We start from the raw sequence: 22083 nt of genomic DNA on the forward strand, positions 1-22083 counted from the left end.
AATTTAAGATAAAGGATCTAATATGGTGGACGACGATTCATGAATAATAGGTCAACATATTTCAATTTAAGTATCTAGGAGGTTTTAGGTTCGCTGATTAAAAATTTTAAATCAAAATTAAAAAATTAAAAATGGCGGATCCTATTGGACAAATCAAGTTTTTGAAAAGTGATCAGATTTATTTGTAATTGAATATTTCTTGGGGTTGCGGATATTTGAATCTTTTTTTTTTTTAAGTAAATTTGTAAAATCTGCGAACTTCTCTTGTGTATCACTCTGAAAGAAACTGTTTTTCTTTCTTTCATACAAATAACATTTTAAAGCAATAACTGTTACGTCATCATTACATTTTAACATTTTTTATGATTTTGCGTAAATAAAATATATATCTAATCATCGGACCCTCCGCGCTACCTCTACCGTTCGCGTCCTCTTGGCGTTCAATTTACTTCGGACTTTGCCGACCGCCCTCGGTTCACGCTGCGACCACCCGGAGAGCAGAGCGAGTTTACTCTCCGTGCCGATAACAGCATTTGTAAGGCGCGTCTAAAAATTGATAAAGCTGCGTTCGGTTCCTATCAATGATTGTCTGCATTTTATTTAATCAAGCTAAAAGTCACAGTGCCTTGCCCGTTTAGTCTTCCGCAAAAAAGTGAACGGTAAAAGGCCTGCTGAGATCTCGCAAAGCAAATCGCAAGTGAGATCGCAATTGCGTTACACCCATTAACAAAGTCCGATTCTTCGAGCCGGATCGTCCCAAACACAAGCAGTCGCTCGAATATAGTCTACATACAATCCTCACGATTTCGACATCGCTGTCTATGAGCCAAGGAAGTTTGCTGCCGCACTGCTGCATATTGGCAGACGCAGTTCGAGACATTCCGGAGAGACGCAATCATCACCACACCTAACATATCGAAGCATCTCGCACCCGAAACGCAGCCAAGATATTAAGGAGAAAGTTATGATGAACGTCTCTAGTCCCGGGGCCGACCACCCATCCTACTACATGGGACGTGGCGTCTTCGGACGCCCTCCCCGAGAGTCTAGTATTCCCCCACGGGAAACCGTTTCCACCACGCTGCTAAAAGCGCGTGGGGAACGCCCAGACAGGTATACAAGCCGAACGCAATCAAAACCAGTCCTGTTCCGAATACTCTCCTGATTCTGCCGACAGAGCAGGTCCTAGTCTCTCTGCAGCCTGATGCTAGCCAGTCTTCAGCATCCTTATACATCGACCTACGGAAGAGTTCCTGCTCTCACGCCGCCGGTCCCAGCCGGCATTTGGTCATCCTTGGCTCTTGCCGACAGAGTAAATCCTAGCCTCTCTGCGACCTGGTGCTAGCCAATCATCGGCATCCTGACTACCACCGCGCTTCACGACGCAAACGCGGTCCAAGATGCTGCGCACTCGCGCGCTCCCGCCAAACCGACGCGACTAGCATAGTTTGTAAATATTGTAAATATCGCCGTAAGTTAAGTATGCGCCTAGGTTAAGACTGCACGTAGAATAAGACTTGTATGTAAAAAAGAGCTCCAATAAAGAGTTGTTTAACTGATCTCGCGTATGCGCAAGTTAGCTTCCCTCCTTCTCCCGAATCCTGGCACCAGACGAGTCTGTCCAAAACGTTCGGGAAAAGCGAACCGTTACAAAGTTCACATCCCGCTAAAAGCCACTACAACTCATTCACCCAGCTCGGGAATGGCATTGCAAGGAACCTTCCAGAATCACCCGACACGGCCACCATTTGCACTCGCCGTCCCGCCACGTACCCGTCCGTTCAAAAGGGGCAACCCAAGGAATCTTCTCGTGTCGCAACCGCCACGATTCACATCCACGTCAAGTAGCGATCGTCCACATCGCCGCATCGAACATTATTTTATACAAGTAAAGCAGGCTCATTCAATTAATCGGTCAACCAAAAAGCTCGCATACCTTTGCGTTTTGCTCATTACATTAATTCATTTTAAAATGACAAGTCAATCAGACGCGGCCCTCCTTACGAGGCGTCGATCCATAGTTAAAGAAGCAGGCACACGCATATAAACCTACGTAGATTCTATCACGACCATCGAGTCGGGAGTAACATTGCAGCTTGAGAAGCGTAAAAATTAGATCAATACTGTGGGATCGGTAGCGGGTATCCGAACCTAGTCCGTATTTATCAATCGTATGTAAGCGAGTACTCGCGGATGCGTCGTGGCACGCAAATCGCGATCCTAGATCGATACCGAGAGAGGACGGCGGAAAAGCGGAAGTAGTGGTAGTAATAGATAACAGCAGCCCATGGCAGCAACATCACTCTCTGTAATCCTAATAAATAAAAGTGTATTACATATACCGAAAACTTGCTACAATACTGAACGGAATACAACGAATTACAAACAGTTAAAAATCTCGATAAAAATAAACTTAACAATAGAATCAATTTTGAAGAAGCATTTTATTCGCTTTCGGCCAGGATTCGTAAATTGTTAATGCCTCCGTCAACATCTCGTAAACTCACTGCAATATCTCCAACGCCCTCAGACTTGTCTGCACCCCCCTTCTCAATGTCCGCCTACCTAAGCTCGACTTGTCTAAATTCTCGAGAAAATACGACAAATGGCTCCCATTCTATGATGCCTTTCAGTCGGTAATTCATTCTAATGCAGTGCTTAGTAACGTGCAAACTACAATATTTGCGAGCTGCGACCACTGACGATGTGCACAAAGTAATAACTTCACTTCAAATATCCAATGATAATTACCTTGGAGCATGGAATTTTCTAAAAAATAGATATAACAAAAAATAATACTACATAATCATCTAAAGGCTATAACAGACCTTCCGGTCATGAGCGAAGAAAACGCGTTTGAACTATGGCAAATTGCCGACGGCGCCGCTCGTCAAATTCAAGCCCTAAAGGCACTAAAGCGTCCGACAGTTGAGACAATTTATTAATTTATTCGCTCAATTCTAAGCTTGACGTGAACCCGACGCGAGACTGGCAAAGGTCTTTCGTAGGTGACAAATTGCCCACATTTAAAGGCTTTCTAAAAGATTTTTTAGTTCACCATTGCCAAGTTCTTCAATCAATGAAAAAGCTAATTCCAGTGCAACACGCAAATTTGCGGCATCAGTCAAATAAACAGAAGGTATCATGCAACACGGCCGTCAAGGCAAAATGCAATTATTGTTAAAATGAGCATTTAATTTATCAGTGCAAACAGTTTTTGGCTCTTTCAATTCCTCAACGAATAGATAATGCACAATCTAAAAAAATGTAACTGTCTGCGTGTCGCTACGCATAGCTCAAATAAATGTCCATCGGGCAACTGCCCTATTTGCTCTCGTAAGCATTGTGACGTGACAGCCGCAGGCTGCTGTCCGTCACAAGGGCCTTAGTGGCCCTTACGCGTTAACATCACGCGGGTCCTGCGTCCTCCCGCTCGGGAACGAACGCAAAAGCGTAATAAGTTGTGTTTTCTGTGTATGTCGTCTCGTGTGTTGTCCCTTCGCTAATTGTTAAAATTTCTTACAAGCGCTGCATCGCGAGTGCGGCGGGAATCGGTGGCCACAGCGATCTATTCTGTAATTTTTGGATGTCTCGTCTCGACGGAGAACCTTCACGGAAGTCGCAGAATGAGAGGACATCGAGAGAGTAACGGAGACCCTTTTCGAGCGAGGGTCCGCAGGTAATACCGCCCTTATCTTGCCTACAATTTGTATCGTATGAAAATTCCGATACTGCCGCCGAATCACGCTTTCAGGATCCAACAAAGGCGCGCGAGGCTAGTGTCCCGACAGGGCGACTTCAAATCTAATCCCGCACAAGTTCCAGCGGAAATCGCAACAGCTTACAATCAATGAACGCCCTCGTCGAAGAGGAGATAATGTCCCGGTGGCGGAGGATGCGCCCGGCAAGGAGAAAGGAATCTGCCGCAGAGGAAAGCGCCAAAAATTCCCGTGGACAAGGCCCAACAATATCAACCACCGCGCTTGGATCGATCAGCAAGCGACAACGTGCACTTGCGCGTCGCGCGCAAGTCGATTTTGGAAAATCGCGGCCAATAAGGGCCGCGACTTATCAGAGGCAAGGTGGGGCGCGTCGGCTCCCGCAGAATCCAGGATCCCTCACTCGAGCTGCAGACATTGTAGAGCATCGTGTGTAATCCAAATCCCAAGCTGCGATTTTTGTGAGAGAGGACGCAGGAACCGGAGGTCATCCCAATCTGGGCAGACGAGAAGGAGGCGACTTGGTGAGACGAGCGTCACGATAACTTTGTAAAGCCACCGATTTCGCGGTTGGGCGAGTCGCGGGAAAGTCGTGAATTTATTGCCGTATTTTCCGACGTTCAAATAGAGTTACAAGCTCGCGAAATTATTGGAGTATCGTTATCTCGCCCAATCGCGCCCGCCCGCGTGCGTTCGCTCCGTGCTGTTCATTTTGTATTACAGTTACGTTGCGTATGCGTCCCGATCCGCAGCCGAGTCACCTGTATTTCCGTAGCGTGATCGTATCGTGAGTTACTGTCGGTAATCCTATTGTAGACCGTCGCGCATTTATAATTCCGTAAACTCTAATTTACTATGTCACATTTGTATCGCGAATCACTTTGTAATTGCGCTTTCGTCCGATTTAATGTCATTGTCTTGTACCGCCTCGTTGGCGAGCTCATAATAATTATCGGGCATATTACTCGCGGGATCTTGCAACGTGTAAAAGAGTACGAGTCTGTCGCGTGCCGCGCGGGCTTGGAGCTACTGTTCGTCCCGATCGCCCTTGGCGAAACCGTTATCCCATCGGAAGTTTGGCGTCCACCAATGACGCAGGATAAAGCATAGACAAGTCGGAGAATTCCCGCGTACGTAAAATAACCCGTTCGTTAATTATCCCGTATTCGCGGATTTTAATTCCAAGCGGTCGTCAGCTTGTAACGCGCGCGAATCACCATCGCCGCTCAACAGAGCCGTACAATCTTGTATCGTTCACTGTTACATATATTTCTTAATTTTATTTAGATTTACGTTGTCTTGATAGTTCTCTCGCCTTCCCGATTCCACCCGCCCGCACCGAACCTCCCCCTCTGCCATTTTAGAGCTAAGTAGCTGGCTATCGGAGCCGCTAACGCCTCGGTCGTCTGACGAGCGCCCGTCTTCTCCGCGATCTCAATAGCGTAACGCTACTTTGTGGTTTGGCGTAAACAGAGTGGTACGCTTAACGTACCTAGCACCCAATTACGTATTGCATCGAAAAATTACGAGGAACGGTCGCCCCGGCATCCGGGCGGCTCAGGACCGCGACCAGGGACGGAGGCAAAGTTGGCCGTCGCTCGCGAGCGCAGTTACAGCATAAAACTCTATTGCATCTTCAAACTTCCATTCAAAGGCACCGGATAATACTAAACAAGATCCTCCACCCTCTGAGCCTCCCACGCCAAATTCCTCAAGCGTGATAACCACGCACTCCTTTAACTTCTCACTAACCAAATACGCGCTGCTGTTAACCGCGATTGTAATTGCTAAGAGCAAGAATGGCTTACAAGCCTCTTAAACTGCGATTCGCAAACTAGGTTCATTACAAAAGAGTTCCCAAATAAGCTAAAATTAACTCCGCGTCCTATATACATAACGATATCCGGAATAAACGGTAAAACCATGTGTTCCAATCAAGCGGGACAAATCAAACTACAATCGAGGCTAAATTTATTTTCTGTCAGTATTGACTGCATCGTGACCGATCGTATAACAGATAACTTGCCCACGTGCACCATAAAGCGTTCAACTTTTGACATTCCGCGTAACATTCAATTGGCTGATCCCAATTTTAATATTTTATCAGAAATCTATATTTTTATCGGAGCAACTTTCTGGAATCTCCTGTGTATAAAGCAGATTAGTAACTGTGAGACATCCGACGTTACAAAAGACAAAATTGGGATGGGCTCGGACGGGCAAATTAAATAAACTTCATTCGCCATCACACGTTAAGGCTCTTCACACTTCGATGAGCAACACGGCATTACATAAACAGCTCAATAAATTCTGGCAAATAGACGACCTTTGCGATAATTCTAAAACTTATATACCAAAAGAAGAGCTCTGCGAAAGTCACTTTGTAAACACGTCACTCGAAACGCTCAGGGTCATTACGTTGTTCAACTCCCCTTTAAACAAGATTTGATCGGTAATCTGGACAACTCTAGAAATATTGCTTTAAAACGTTTTAGTTTAGAAAAGCAGCTCGACTGCAACCCTCACTTAAAAGCGCGATACGCGGAATTCATTCGCACATACATAAAATTAGACCACATGCGCCCTATACTCAATGTAAACTCAATGCTTATTATTTGCCTCACCATTGTGCTTAAAAAAAAAATGCTAAGAATACTAAACTTCGCGTCGCCTTCAAGAGTTCATACAGATACCAGGTTGTCTGTAAATGACTGCCTGACTACCGAGCCAGTCGTACAGAACGATCTCATTTCGATACTTTTACGCTTTCGCACCTTTCGCTACATACTAGTAGCAAATATAATAAAAATGTACCACTAGTTTTTAATACATCCCTCTAAAATGCAATTTCAGAGAATCTTGTGGCACAAAGACAAAACGTCGAACATTCAAATTTTCGAAATGCTCACTGTCACTTACAACACCGCGACAGCTTCTTACCTAGCTACAAGATGTCTTGTTGACTTAGCAGATCGATTCGCAAACAAATTTCCGATAGGATCGTTCCATTTAAAACGCGATTTCTATGTTGATGACCTTTGTTCACCGGCGTCAATTCTAAGTCAGAGGCCTTAGCTATTCGCAATAAATTGATAAAGCTATTAAAATTGAGATGTTTTGAATTAAGCAAGTGGAGATCCAACTGTCCCGAATTATTAGATAATGTCAATAATTAAGGTGAAAGCATAGTATTCTTTGACAAGCACGACAATAACTTTCGCATACTAAGAACATCTTGAAACAGAGCCAGTAATACACTTCAATTTACCTATTCACCTCATTTCCAAATACATCCTCAAAGCGAAGTATACTTTCAGAAATGTTTAGTTCGGAAGTATTCGACCCTTTGGGGGGGGGGGCTGCTCGGGCCTATTATCGTTATTGCAAAGCTCATACTGCAGGAACTGTGGCAGTCAGGCATAGATTAGGATGAATCCATCGCAAGATATTCACACAAAATGGATGCAGCTCAAATTACAGTTGCCTAATATTAATCAATTAAAGGTAGCTCGTTGCATAAAAGCACTTCCCGGATACAAATCGTTTGCAAGTTCATGAATATTGCAATGCGAGTAAGCGCGCTTACGGTGCGATACATTCGGAATCAATTAAAACGACCACCAATCCTGTTTGCTGTTCCAAGTCTCAGATCACGCCTATCAAGACAATCTCGTTACCCCGTTTTGAACTGTCAGCCGCTTTGCTTCTAACACAACTAATCGACAAGGTTAAATCATCCTTCGGGTTGACGAACGTAAAAACATTCTTATAGTCAAACTTCACCGTAACCCTTAATTGGATAACTTCCCCATCGTACCGATGGTCAACCTTTGTAGCTAACAGTTGGAGAAATTTAACGATTAACCGAACCAGTTGGCAACACGTCACTTCCGCCGACAACCGCAGATACGTTATCAGGAAACGTGCTTCCAAACAATATGATTACCTTTGACGTATGGTGGCATTATCTCAAACTACCTGCAGCACAATAACCTAACAGTGAATTTAGCGTTCTGAAAACTGATATCCCTGAGCAATGAAAAACAGCTTATGCAGCTGTCGCGTCTAAGAATTTTAGCATCATAAATAATTTAATTGCTAAATTTTCTAATCTAAATAAAATTCTCCGCATCACAGCTTACTGTATTAGACTTGCTCGCGTCAGAGCTCTTAGGCCAAATACCATTGCAGTCTCTCCAACAGAGACGCTCCAATCCTTAAAACGTATTATGCAAAACCGTTCAGAAGCAAGCCTTCCCTGAATATAAATTGTTATCCAAATCCCGCAACATCAGCGTTTTCAGTAACTTGAACTCCTAGCTCCGTTCATAAACAATGATGACCTAATAAGGGTAGGAGGGAGACTAAAAAACTCAATCGTGTCTTTCGACGCATATCATCAAATAGTATTGCCCAGCCATGCCTTGACCACCCGTATCATAGAATACAAACACTCGCGCAACTTTCACGCCGGCATGCAGACTACTATGACCTCGGTTAGGCAAAGGTTTTGGTCATTGTCTTTAAGGTCAGCTGTTAGAAAGGTAATAAATAATTGCATCACGTGCTTTAGAGTCAAGCCTTCAATTTTCGAAGCTGTAATGGGCTGCCTACTATTCTCTAGAATCACAATGTCGCAACCCTTTACACTTTGCGGAATTGATTATCCCGTCATATTGCGTGAGGGCAACTCACATAATTACAAGGCATACATAGCTGCATTCGTATGCTTTTCTATCAAGGTAGTACACTTAGAATTGGTGAGCGATCTCACCACAGACGCTTTTATAGCGGCGCTCAAAAGGCTTACCGCCCAAAGGGGCAAGCCTGACCGAATGTATTCAGAAAATGCCACTCACTTTGTAGGCGTGCAAAGACAAATAAAAGAATTTTACAATTTCTTGCAAACTGACAAAATCCAAGCTTCCATTGATCACTTCGTAACCGAGCAACACACCACGTGGAGCTTTATCCCTCCTAATGCGCCGCACCTTGGGGGTCTTTGGAAGGCTGCAATCAAATCCGCGAAATTTCATATCACCCGCATAATCGGGGAATCACACTTGACATTCGAGGAAATTCAAACCGTGTTGTGCGAAATTAAGGCTATTTTAAACTCGCGGCTCCTTCATCCATTGAGCTCAGACCTTAACAATATGTCTTACTTAAGTCCTAGACATTTTCTGGTTCTCCGTTGAATAGCTTCCTACATCCCGATGTGACTAATGTAAACGTGAACAAGCTTCAACGTTGGCACGTTGTTCAACAAATGCGTCAACATTTCTGGGCCAGATGGAGCTCGGAATATTTGCACTCCCTTCAGAAGCGTCACAAATGTTAAAACTTCAAGGGCCCACAATTGAAACTGGAGCAACCAATTTTAATAAAACAAGGTTTAACCCCACTAACCGATCGTGTAGAAACGATTCATCCCGGTTGTGATGGTGTGGCACGTTCCGCTACCGTGAAAACATTAAAGAGATCTTACGTTAGACCACTTTCGAAATTGGCAATACTACCTGTGTAAATTTTATACAACCGCCGCGAAAGGTTTATTCCTTGTTTCAAAATTTCATAAATTTTTATATACTCATAGATTATTAAGATCATTTTATTATTAATTATCGTGAAGGTTTATGTCCCCCCTAGATTTAAGCTAACATAATTTCTTTAACTCCGCGTATTAGGATAAATCATCCCTTTATTATGTTTGAATTAAACCCTCGGCTATCACTCTAGGCTTATTAGAGCAATCATTCCCCTCTTTTCTTGTGAATACATTAGTTTTAAGACTAACTGTTAAAAGTTGATCCCTTCAAGGCGGGCGGTTTTGTTATGTCATCTGTACATTTTAACATTTTTTATGATATTGCGTAAATAAAATTTATAACTAGCCTTTGGGCCCTCCGCACTACTGCGTCCCTATCGAGCGTCCTCTCGGCGTTCGGCTTGCTTAGGGCCTTGCCGACCGCTCTCGGTTCACGCTGCGACCATCCGGAGAGCAGAGTGAGTTTACTCTCCGTGCCGATAACATTTGTAGCGCGTCTAAAAATTAATAAAGTTGCATTCGGTTTCTATCAATAATTGTCTGCATTTCATTTAATCAAGCTAAAAAACACAGTGCCTTATCCGCTTAGTCTTCCGCAAGAAAGTGAACGGTAAGACGCCTGCGGAGACCTCGCAAAGCAAATCGCAAGTAAGAGTAAGTTATATGCATTAACAATAACTTTGCAACATTACAATATCAATTTGTTCGATCTACAATTTTTAACTTTGAATTCATAATTAGCAACCACTAAAACCTTTAAATATCTAAATTCAAATAAATTAGCTCTTCTTTTCAAAAGCTATGGCTACCGATCCATTATTCTGAATTTTTCGATTTCAAGTTCAGATTTATAATTGGCAATCTCAAAAACTCGCAAATACCTGAATTAAAATAAATTCAACCATTTAAAATTTTTTAATTTGGATTCCAAATTTATAATTAGCGATCCTAAAAACCTCCAGACATATCCAAATTGAAATAAATTGGTACATTATTCACCAGTTTCGTCCACCATATTAAATCTGCCAACTTTAATTTAAAAAATTTTTTAATTCTGACTCCAGATTTGGATTCAACGACTTCAAAAACCTCTGTATACAAAATTCCACAAGAAACGCATGTAAAAAATGTATGCTTCAAAGGATTAAACTGTTTTTCATCCAAATCCTCCTGTCACACTATTCTGCGCGAAATTTCGGATCTCCAGTATTTCTTTATTTGGACAGCGACAATATGAATATTAGCTTGACAGCTGGTTTACCCTTTTCTCATTTATTTCATGTTTATCATTAAATGTTGCTTATAATAAGTAAAAATATAAAATATTGAAGTGTACAGTACAATTTAGACGATCAGTACGCATTCAACATTTTTGTCTTATTATTAATTTTTTTTATAATTACCTTGGAAAAACAGTTAATGACATTAAGACCTCATTAGGTTGGAGTAACTTTGTTGCCTCTTGTCTCCGATAACGCATATTAGCTTCAACAACGTTAAAATGAGCTAATAATCCTCCATATGGTTTTCCTGGAGTTCCTTCCAACATATAAGCGCCATATTCTGGTCTCCAAAGAGATTTTACATTACTGAAAATCAGTGTTATAATAACTTAGTGCGAGACACGCATCTCTTGATGTTTATGAAATCAATTTTAGTGGTATAAATAAAACGACATAGAAAATACAAAATGGCTTATAGTTGACAAGTTTTATATATTACAAATGTCTCACAAAAATTAACCCCGTTTTGTAAATTAACATATCTCAAATAATTAAATGTCTTAATGTTACAATCATGTTGAAAACAATCCAATGACTAATTTAAACTAATTCGGAACAAAATAAAACAGCATTATGTTAGGTTAACCTTATATAAATTTTATTTTTAATAAAACAAATTGATTGAGCTAGTGTAATAATATCAACATATCAGTAGCAGTTTGCTATCAATTATTCATTACTATCATGTTGCTCTTAAATCGTAAATAAAATACAATAATGTCAAAGTATTTCTAATTTATTTTTTAAATTTTCTACAACTGCATATATTAGGTTGAAAAAAAGTAATGTACTTTTTTTTAGTTTATTTTAATTTATTATAACTTTCAAAGGAATAAACATATCTTAATGAAAATAATGTCCTTCATTTTCTACAATCTTTGATTATCTTTTGAAGAGCATACATATCCCCCAGTGAAAAAAAGATTTGTCCTTAAAGGTGATCTATTTTCGATCCATAAATATTTATAAATATTTTACAAATTTAAATTTATTTTCTTAAAAAATATTTTTTAAAGATTAAATAATTATTTTCATAAACCATTTAGAAATGATACAAAAATTATTATCAACAATATATAGAATATATTTTTAAAATGTACTGAAAAATATTTATGGTATATAAACTTAAAATATTTTTTATATTCTTTGATAATAATGGTATAAATATTTATTTTAAATATTTTCATAAATGTTTATCATAATTTTTTTTATACCTGACAAACTCGGACATAAAAATATGTACAAAATATTTATCATAAATATTTTTCCTTATAAATATTTTATAAAAATTTTATAAATATTTTGTGCTACCTGGGATATATATATTTATATATATGTGTGCTTCTATAATTAAATTTTTAAGGTATTTTGCAAAAAAGTAATTATACATTTTTTAAATAAAATTTATTAATAAGACATTTATTTTAATTTTTTTCGCACTACAAATAATATGTAATATTAAGCCTGTGCTTTGTCGCTGCATTGCTGCACTGATGCAATAAGTTAGAATGAGAAAAAACATATTTGTCTTATTCTAACTTATTGCACCAGTGCAGCAATGCAACGACAAAGAACAAGCCTGTTATGTATACTATTCTCTTCACACAAACATACACTTTTTAATGCTGTTATTTTTTGTCACGTAGACACACTTGAATGCGTTTCAAGGGATGTTTTCCATTTACATGATTTGTGTCAATACTTGTGTTGACTCAAGTCAATAATTTTTATGTAATAAAGAGAGAGTACCAACAACCCTGCTCAGCTCTTATCGAAAGAAGAGTCAGCCAAAGTTGATTTGTGTAATCGATACATTGCAATTAAAGAAAAGCAAAAATGATACTAAGAGTCAATTTGTACTGACTTGGTCACTAAATAAAAAGCACCCACTTATACATAAGCCAGATATTATCAACGAATATTTACACGTGCAAGAAGTACACAACTTATAGACAAGTATATACAACTTAGATACGTTTCACTATATTAAGATACGAATAAGCAAAATGAAATCAGGAAGAAATGTCCTCCGACATGTCAACTCAAAAACAAAAATGACTAATGCAATTGTCTAACGTCGGCACAAATTGGCCTAATTACGCATGTCGGCCACTTAATTGGTGTAAATTAATCACGTGTGTATTATGTCATGATTAACATGTTCAGTTGCATGGTCACAATTCTATATAATTGAACAATTATTGATCAAATATTGAGAGACAGCTTTTAAATAAACAGGTTTATAATTAATCTAAAAATGGCAATTTAACGAGTACAACAACAGGTATATATTTAAAAAAGAAGTGACTTTATGTTTTAAAGCAATAATTGTTATGTCCGCTTATAGAATCAATAACACAAGCACACGCAAAAAAGTGGTTGGTCCGACGGACCAGACTAATCAATCATGTATTTTGACCCGCTGAATCCGATTCCAAGGTCAAAATTGTAAAGTTAGTTCATATTTCCTAACCTCAATAAAAATGTTTTTTTACATGTTGGTTCGACGGACCAAACTAGTCTATCCTTATGTATTTTGACCCGCTGAAACTAAATCCAAAGTCAGAATTGCTGAATTGGCTCATATTTTTCTAACCTCAAAAAATTTTTTTTAATGTTGGTCCGGCGGACCAGACTAGTCTATCTTTGTATATTTTGATTCGCTGAATCGATATTCAAGATCAGAATTGCTGAATTGGCTTATTTTTTCCTAACACCAAAAAAAATTTTTTTTTAATGTTAGTCCGGTGGACCAGAGTAGTCTATCCTTATGTATTTTGATTCGCTGAATCCAAATTCAAAGTCAGAATTGTTGAATTGGCTCATTTTTTCCTAACCTCAAAAAAAATTTTTTTAGTATTGGTCCGGCAGACCAGACTAGTCTATTTTTATATATTTTGACTCGCTGAATCGATATTCAAGGTCAGAATTGCTGAATTGGCTTATTTTTTCCTAACCTCAAAAAAAAATTTTTTTTAATGTTAGTCTGGCACACCAGACTAGTTTATTTTTATGTATTTTGACTCGCTGAATCGATATTCAAGGTCAGAATTGCTGAATTGGCTCATTTTTTCCTAACTTAAAAAAAAAACGTTGTAAAAACAGTTGGGTCACAAATGTATAATCCAGAGCGTGCAAGCTTGTGTAACCACATCACCTAAGAAAAATTCAATATGTATGACAAATCTGAGCTTCTGTGAATGAATAGCGTAGAAAATTTACTCCCTTTTTCTATTGTACCTAACTCTTTTATTCTCAAAGGTTTCGTACTTTTTTCCCTTTCACAGAGAACACTCTCTCGCCTCTCCACAGAGAACCTCTCACCTCGTTTAAACGTCCAGCAGAAATCAGCCATCATGTTTACATCCCACTTGCCTTGATATCGATGCTCTATCTCCTTGATATCCTGATGAAATCTTTCTCCCTGTTCTTCACTATAATCACTTAGATTTTTTGGGAAGTCGATATGAGAATCCAAGAAATACAAATTAAGATTCATTAAGCAACTTAGTTTTCTATAGTTCTCGATTATTTCCGCCACCCTTTCTCTGTAATCTTGACTTTTGTGGTTTCCTAGAAAATTTTCTGTGACACCTTTGAAACTCAGCCATGCTGCTCTTTTGTCGTCATTCATTTTGGTAATAAAATTGTCGTTTCTCAACATTTTATATGTATTTGAAGAACCCATCAAAAATTCCTTCCCGCAATTTTGCATCAGAAATGTTGAAAAATTTTTCTTGTAAATACTGGTAGCATACAGAGCTTTCACCTTTTTTATTCAGAGCTTTCACTCATTGTTTTATAAGTTTTAATTTGACATAAAGAGGTAGAAGAAGAACTTTTGAAGGCTCAACTAACGGTTCATTTATGTTTTTAGACCCAGGTTGCAAAGACGTTCTTGTCGGCCATTCTTTTCTTATGTAATAATTCGTTCGATCTCTACTATCCCATTCATGTAGGAAGCACGAATTTTTTGTGTAACCTAATTATTGACCCAATAATATGATGAAAATTTTCAGATCCTCACAAATTTGCCATCTATGTTCTTGTGTATTTAATTTTTTCAAGAACTGTTTTTAGTTTGTATACTCTTTTTTTTATCACTACCGAGTGCGCTACAGAAATGGAGGCATATACATTAGTATTGTGCAGCAACAAGCTTCTCTTAGAAGAATTTATGAATAGTCTCCACTCATCAGACTTGTAACATCCAGATTTTAGTTTGTTCATTAATCCAAACCTTTGACAATAAAAAAGTTATATATAATAAAAAAGGAAGTGAATTTTCTACGCTATTTATTCACAGAAGCTCAGACTTGTCATACGTATTGAATTTTCCCCGGGTAATGTGGTTACGCAAGCTTGCACGCTTTGGATTATACATTTGTGACCCAAACTGCTTTTACAAGGTGTTTTTTTGAGGTTAGAAAAAAATGAGACAATTCAACAATTCTAACCTTAAATTTCGATTCAGCAGGTCAAAATACATAATGATAGACTAGTCTGGTCCGCCGAATCAACATTAAAATAAATTTGTTTTGAGATTAGAAAAAAATAAGCCAATTCAACAATTCTGACCTTGAATTTGAATTCAACGGGACAAAATACATAAGGATAGACTAGTCTGATTCGCCGGACCAACATTTAAAAGGAATTTTTTTTGAAGTTAGAAAAAATAAACCAATTCAACAATTCTGACATTAGATTTGAATTCAGCGAGTCAAAATACATAAGAATTGACTAGTCCGCCGGACCAACCACTTTTTTGTGTGCTTGTGTAATTGATCATTGGTAATTCAGATTTTAGATCCCACTTATTGACCAATAACTTAGAATTATTATGTTTTACTTTTTTTAGGTCATATTTGATTAAAAATTAATCAATTATGTTGTTTTCCACTTCATGGAATAGAAATGAAATTGCCGTTTCTCCACAATTTGCTATCTAAATTATGCTTGATTATCTAGAATTTTTATTGTTCTGCTGAATTTGCTAGGTTTGTACCACATTGTGCTTCGTATTAAAACCGTAATACAAAAAAGATAAGAGAAAATAGAAAAAAAAGATTTTGAGCCCTATTGTGTTTTTCTTATTTTTGCCAATTTTGGTAAGCTGTGCTTGGTTGTGTTAACACCTACATTGTATCCAGATAACACAGAGATGAACAGAAATTCCTAAAGAAGTTATTTTTGTAAATACTTGGAGAAGTAGAAAAATGAATACAGAAAAAATTCTTGAAGAATTAGCCACAATGAGTTCACATTGAAGTATTCCTTAAGAGTTCATTGTAATGAATACCTCGCGATTTATTATTTGAAATATTTAAAGTATTCATAGAGAAGTCATTTTAAAGAATACTTGGCAAAGTAGAAAAATGAATACATAAAGAATTCTTAAAGAATTAGCCACAATGAGTTCACATTGAAGTATTCCTTAAAAGTTCATTGCAATGAATACCTCGCGATTTATTATTTGGAATACTTTGAGTATTCATCAGAAATTACTCGAGTGTTTGGATAATCTCAATTACATTTTTATAATTATATATCGCTTAATAAATGCTAATTTATACTTTTATACACAAAATGCAATATATATAATTAACAAAACAATATATTAACAAATATGTATGCATAAACAAAAAGTGTTTATGGATCATCACAAGACGTTAGGATGCGTACGGTCTTCGAAGTCAAGCAACGTTGACAATGGTTAACACTTGGATGGGTGACCGTTTTTTCAGGTACAGAAATTAAACATGCTTTAACAGGTACGACTATGGCTTGGCTGAAACATGATATAATCTTCTTCCTCTTACAAAATTAATCAGAATTTTTTATTTTTTAAATTTTTCTGAGAAACGTTCCAATATTATAAAAATCGGAACATTTATCAGAAATCTTGAAAATAATTTTTTAATTCCGTTTGAGATATCTACTTGGAGAAGTCCTAATGAATACTTTAAGAAGTTCTGAGGAATTCCAACAAGTAATTCTATATGAATACTTTAAGAAATTCTGATGAATTCTAACAAATAATTCTATATGAATACTTTAAGAAAAGTACTTTGAACACTAATTCCTGAGAAATTCGAATCATGGTGCATGTAACTTCCTACGTTATTCTTAAAGTATTCTTCTATGAATTCCTCAGGAATTACTGTTCAGAAAGGAAGACTACTTTATGAATTCTTTAAGAAGACACTGTGTTATCTGGGTACTAAAGTTTTACTTTTAATAAATTACAACAAAAGAAGTTATGACAAAAAATAGTTTTAGATAATAGCGTAAGTCCGTAAAAATGCTATGTCGGATAAGATGCCACTTTATTATAATTTTCATGTTTATACATTATTTGTGCTAATAATATTACAGTTCGGTTTATTTAGTTATGTGTCACATACGACATAATAGCAATTATTTCCTTTTATTTTAAAAAATCTAAGATTTATCGCGGTAAATAGCCAATCCGCACATGTTACACATGATATTTTTGTTACCTGTGCATCAAAGTGTAGGCCTTATGTATAAATTAATAGGTTAGCCAAAGTAAAATTCGCGAAATCGTCAAAAGTTATTATATGCGTGTCGTGAGATGACGCTTGTAGTACGACGCAAGTGTGGAAATAAAAGAGAAGCCGTGAAAAAATAATTAAAGAAATGATTCCTGCGCGACTTTCCCGTACGCTTGATTGATGGAGGAATGAGTTACTTGTGCGAGAAAACTGTGTGCAATTGGCGACTTTGCGACCAGTAAATAGTTACGAAAAAGAAATCACTTTTGGTGCACATGTAGCAAAATAGTATATTGTGTTACAAGTGAGGAAGTAATTTCTAACATTATTCTTCTTAGTTAGTCATGTAGCGATAAGATACCATTTCCTTCTGTAATAATTTATTATACAGGTATAAAAAATAAAAGTTGTGTTCGGCAGACTAGACCATGATATCACATAATGGCTGATTTCTATTAAAAGTCGAACCTCATCGAGAAATTTAATGTTGAAATCAAATTCAGCAATCCAAAAATAAAAAGTAGAATACTCTTTCTCCCTAATAGTTTTAGTCATCCAGATTATAGTTTAGTCCGCAAATTATCATTTTAGCGATCATTTTTTAAGGTTAGAGAAGAACCCTGACCCGATATGCCAAAACAAGCTTCGAATTCAGATTCAATGATCCCAAAAACAAACCATGGTCTAGTCTGTCAAACACACAAGTTTTATTTTTCTGTTTGCCTGTGTTATTTTCTGGGAGAATAAAGATCATTTATTTTGCAAGTAATATTGTTTTCTATTATTGTTATTAAGAAAAATAGCATATTTTAAATACCTCATTATTTTTGTCTAAAGAATGCAAGTATTTATTTTGTAAAAAATAATTGTTTTTGATCATTATTAATAAAAAAAGCACATTTTTTTATTTTTAGAGATTATATATCATTTGTTTATCATGTATTTAGTTAAGATATTAAAAAGTAACGTGATATGCCTGTTAACCAGATATTAGAGAACATTTTATCCCAATGTTTAAAAAGTGGCATCTTACTCAACCATTAAAGATTTTTTCTTCTTAAAGTTTCAAAAAATTTTAAAAATATACTTTTGTGATTAAAATAAATATACCGTAATCTATTTTTAATTATAATAGTTTTATGTATTAATAATGATTAAAAAGATGTCGCAATCAAAAATTACCTGTAGCATTTTCCCTCAACTTATCCTACATCAATGTTTACTTAAAATCATCGTTTAGGTTCGCATCTAGTCATCCAAATAAAATATGACTGCATAAACTGTGCTAGCACAAGTCAGTACAACTCAAAATACCTCAGCACAAGAATAAGAGCATTCTGGAGCGCGGCTCTTTATTCTTGATCGTGACTTTTTTTCAAAAAATCGGTTCTGTTATTATACAATAAAAATAAAAACAATATTGCATATTTGAATTGTACTAGCCTAGTACAAGTTAGCACAACTCCTTCAGCACAATTATTAAGAACACTTCATTAATATTGTTATACTAAAGAACTTTCAAATTATGCTGACTTGTACTAGGCTAATACGAGAGTAATGCATTTGGACACAATATCTTGCGCACAATGTCTTTGGACACAAAAGAAAATTTATTTAAAAATATACTCCAGTTATTTGCACACGGTTATTGCACGCGGAAAGATGCACACCATAAAAAGATCAAAGATCCACGCTATCTGTTTCTACATTGTTCTGCTCCATGGAGATAGAATGTTATAGAAATTAATGCGGGGATGTAGCGGAAAAGCAAAACCCACCCCACAGCTCCAACGGTGCGCATTTCTTTGTTCATAAATGAATGGTGAGCAAATGAGTAGTGAGCAAATAAACGGTGCACAAGTGAGCGGTGTGCCAATAAGCGGTGCCAATAAGCATCTTTTCGTATCCAAATGAACGGTACGCTTTTCTTTTCGTGTTCAGACAAACGGTTAACAAATAAATTGTAGAAAAATAAGCGGCATGCAACTTTTACGCGTCCAAATAAACGGTGGGCATTTTTTCGTGTGCAAATAACCAGCGCGCAAACTTTACGTGTGCAAATAATTGATGTACGTTTTTAAATAAATTTTTTTGTGTCCAAATGCACCGTGGGTAAGGTATCATGTTCAAACCGTATCCATTTGAACTATATCCAAGTAAACCGTGCTAACCGGCTAATACAACTCAAATATGTAATATTTATCGAATACTTTGACTGTATATAAGTATGGATTGCTAGCAGCCTATAATCAACATCAGCAGCGCTACAAATTACTAAACGAGAAAACGGTGAACTAATGTACCACAGCTCTTGATTATATATTATGTTTTACAGTTTCGTCGAGAAAAAAATTATAAAATTCACTGGAAAAATGTAGAAAATTAAACAAATATAAATAACGACGTAGACAATATGCACTTACATGCATATGTAATAAACTCTACATCTGTGCAAACAACTGAGTATGCTGCAGATTTTGTTAAAAAACAAAGTTTAGAACAGATTAAATGTAATACTTGTTATAAACTTTTAAACGAATGTGACGAAGTATCATCATCGTTTATACAAAGAAAAAGATTTGGATTTTTGTAATATCCGAGAGTTGAAACATTAACAGTTGTAACTGCTACAGAAAAAATATTTAATTTGTTTAAACACAAAATTAATTAAAAATTAAAAACGTTATGCAAAACATGATGGTATCAACCTTAAGACATTTTAATATGACAAAAATATTTAAGAATTTTGATTCCCATGTAAAAGATATGGATTTGATGGCAAATTATAAGTATTTAATTATTAAGCTTTTATTAAATATAGTTCTTAATATTAAATTAAGTTATTTTGGTAAACAAAGTACGTTAAATTAGTATAAGACGTGAGGCACACATTAACAAAAACATATTTTTTTCGGTCAGTAGTAACATAAGGTGTATATAAATGTGTTATATGCAAAATTTTATTTTAATATTCAAATTTTATTTGATGTTTATTTAATGTCCGCATAATTTTATTATTTTATTTCTAAAATACGTGAATAGATGTTTTAATTTAATTTTAAGACATTCTATAATTGATATAACCTCATGACATTTAAATCTTCTAGGTTTTTGGTATTTGGTGGTTTTGAAAATCGTTATTAATGTTGAATAAGAAACCTCTCGTCTGCTGTAAATGGTGAAAGTAGGGCTGCTAGCAGTCCATATTCAGTGAAATTAACACTCCCACCACTAAAATGTTTGAAAATTTAATTTTCTGCATAATTTTCTGCTAATTATCTGCTTTAGTCTTGAATTATTTGTTTCTACCCGTTCGGAGAAAATTGAGACCAAAAGTGAAGGTGTTAAGTTTATGTGACGGTAGCACCCCCACTAATAAAAAAAGCATAAAGAAGAAAACAAATATATCAGAATTTCTTCCTTATCTTCTGCTTTAAGAAACTGTAAAAAATATCAAAAATATTAAACGATTATCAAAGTACCGGTACTTAGAACCATTGTACCGCAATGATATAAAAGAAAATAGTTAAAAATAAGAAGCTAACAATACCAAGACAACTTATAAAGTATTTCCTCAACCATTGTACCGCAATGATATAAAAGAAAATAGTTAAAAATAAGAAGCTAACAATACCAAGACAACTTATAAAGTATTTCCTCAATCAAATATTCGTAAATACACATTTTTTTAATGTTTAATTTGCACGATATCTTTAAAAAAACCTTAAAATTTACAAAAATACAAGAATAAAGTACCCTTAAAAAATTAACTGCTGCATCAAGTATCAAATAATCGTCTATTTATATGCTCCAAAAATATCCAGGTCCCATATTTTTTGCACAATATTTAACTTGTGCAACTCAATTGTTAATGAGCACACACAAGAGTAAACTACCTTAAAAAATAAATTGCTGCATCAAGTATGATATCAAAATAACCATCTATTTATCTACTCTTAGGATATTCAGGTCTCAAATTTTTTACTCAGGATTTAACTGATGCAGCTCAATTGTTAATGCCCACACGCAAGAGTAAACTACCTTAAAAAAATAAACTACTGCATCAAGTATGGTATCAAAATAATTGTCTATTTATCTTCATTTATTATTTTAGGTAGTTTACTCTTGCGTGCGCGCATTAACAACTGAGTTGCAAAAAATTCGGGATCTGAATATTTGAAAAGCAGATAAATAGACAATCATTTCGACACCATACTCGATGCAGCAATTAGTTTTTTTAAGGTAATTTACTTTTGGTTGCGAGCATTAACAATTAAGTTGCACAAGTTAAATATTGAGCAAAAAATTCAGAAGCTGAATATTTTAAGAGCAGACAAATTAATGATTATTTTGATGCTACTGTCGATGCAGTAATTTAGTTTTCTAAGGTAGTTTACTCTTGCGTGTGCGTATTAACAATTAAGTTGCACAAGTTAAATATTAAACAAAAAAATCGAGAGCTAAATATTTTAAAAGCAGACAAGTAAACGATCATTTTAATACCATAATCAATGCAACAATTAATTTTTTAAGAATATACCTTATTCTTGTATTTTGGTAAATTTTAAGGCTTTTTAAAGGTATTGTACAAGTTATACATTTAAAAAATGTGTATTTTACAAGTATTTGATTAAGGAAGTATTTTATAAGTTGTCGTGGTATTATTAGCTTCTTATTTTTAACCATTTTCTTTTATATCATTGCGGTGCAATGGATCTGAGTATCGAGTACTTTGATAATCGTTCAATATTTTTGATATTTCTTTACAGTTTCTTAAAACAAAAAATAAGCAGAAAATGCTGGTATATTTGTTTTTTTTTTGTTATGCATTTTTTTATTAGTAAGGCTACCGTCACGTGAACTTAGCATCCCCACTTTTGGTCTTAATCTCCTGCAAAGAAGTAGAAGCAAAAAATTCAGGACTAAAACAGAAAATTATGTGGTATTTCAAAACTTTTTTATTTAGTGGTGGAAGTGCTAAGTTCAATGACATTCTACATTATATAGTCAAAGCTCGA

At 36.0% G+C, this 22083-nt stretch overlaps 1 protein-coding gene across 8 annotated transcripts in view; it reads right to left on the minus strand.

Moving 5' to 3' along the window:
* The window catches only part of LOC105838958 (glutamate--cysteine ligase), a 109454-nt gene that overhangs the window by 69305 nt on the left and 18066 nt on the right, over window positions 1-22083 (minus strand). For all 8 annotated transcript variants that reach the window (XR_004963381.1, XR_004963380.1, XM_012684920.3 and 5 more), the window contains one exon: window positions 10671-10856. Coding sequence is in view for 6 of the 8 variants with exons in the window: in XM_012684920.3 (XP_012540374.1) it covers window positions 10671-10856 (186 nt within the window). In the remaining 2 variants the exon portion in view is untranslated. The remainder of the gene's footprint in view (window positions 1-10670; window positions 10857-22083) is intronic.

Source organism: Monomorium pharaonis, chromosome 5 (assembly GCF_013373865.1).
Source record: "Monomorium pharaonis isolate MP-MQ-018 chromosome 5, ASM1337386v2, whole genome shotgun sequence".
Taxonomy (NCBI): Eukaryota; Metazoa; Arthropoda; class Insecta; order Hymenoptera; family Formicidae; genus Monomorium; species Monomorium pharaonis.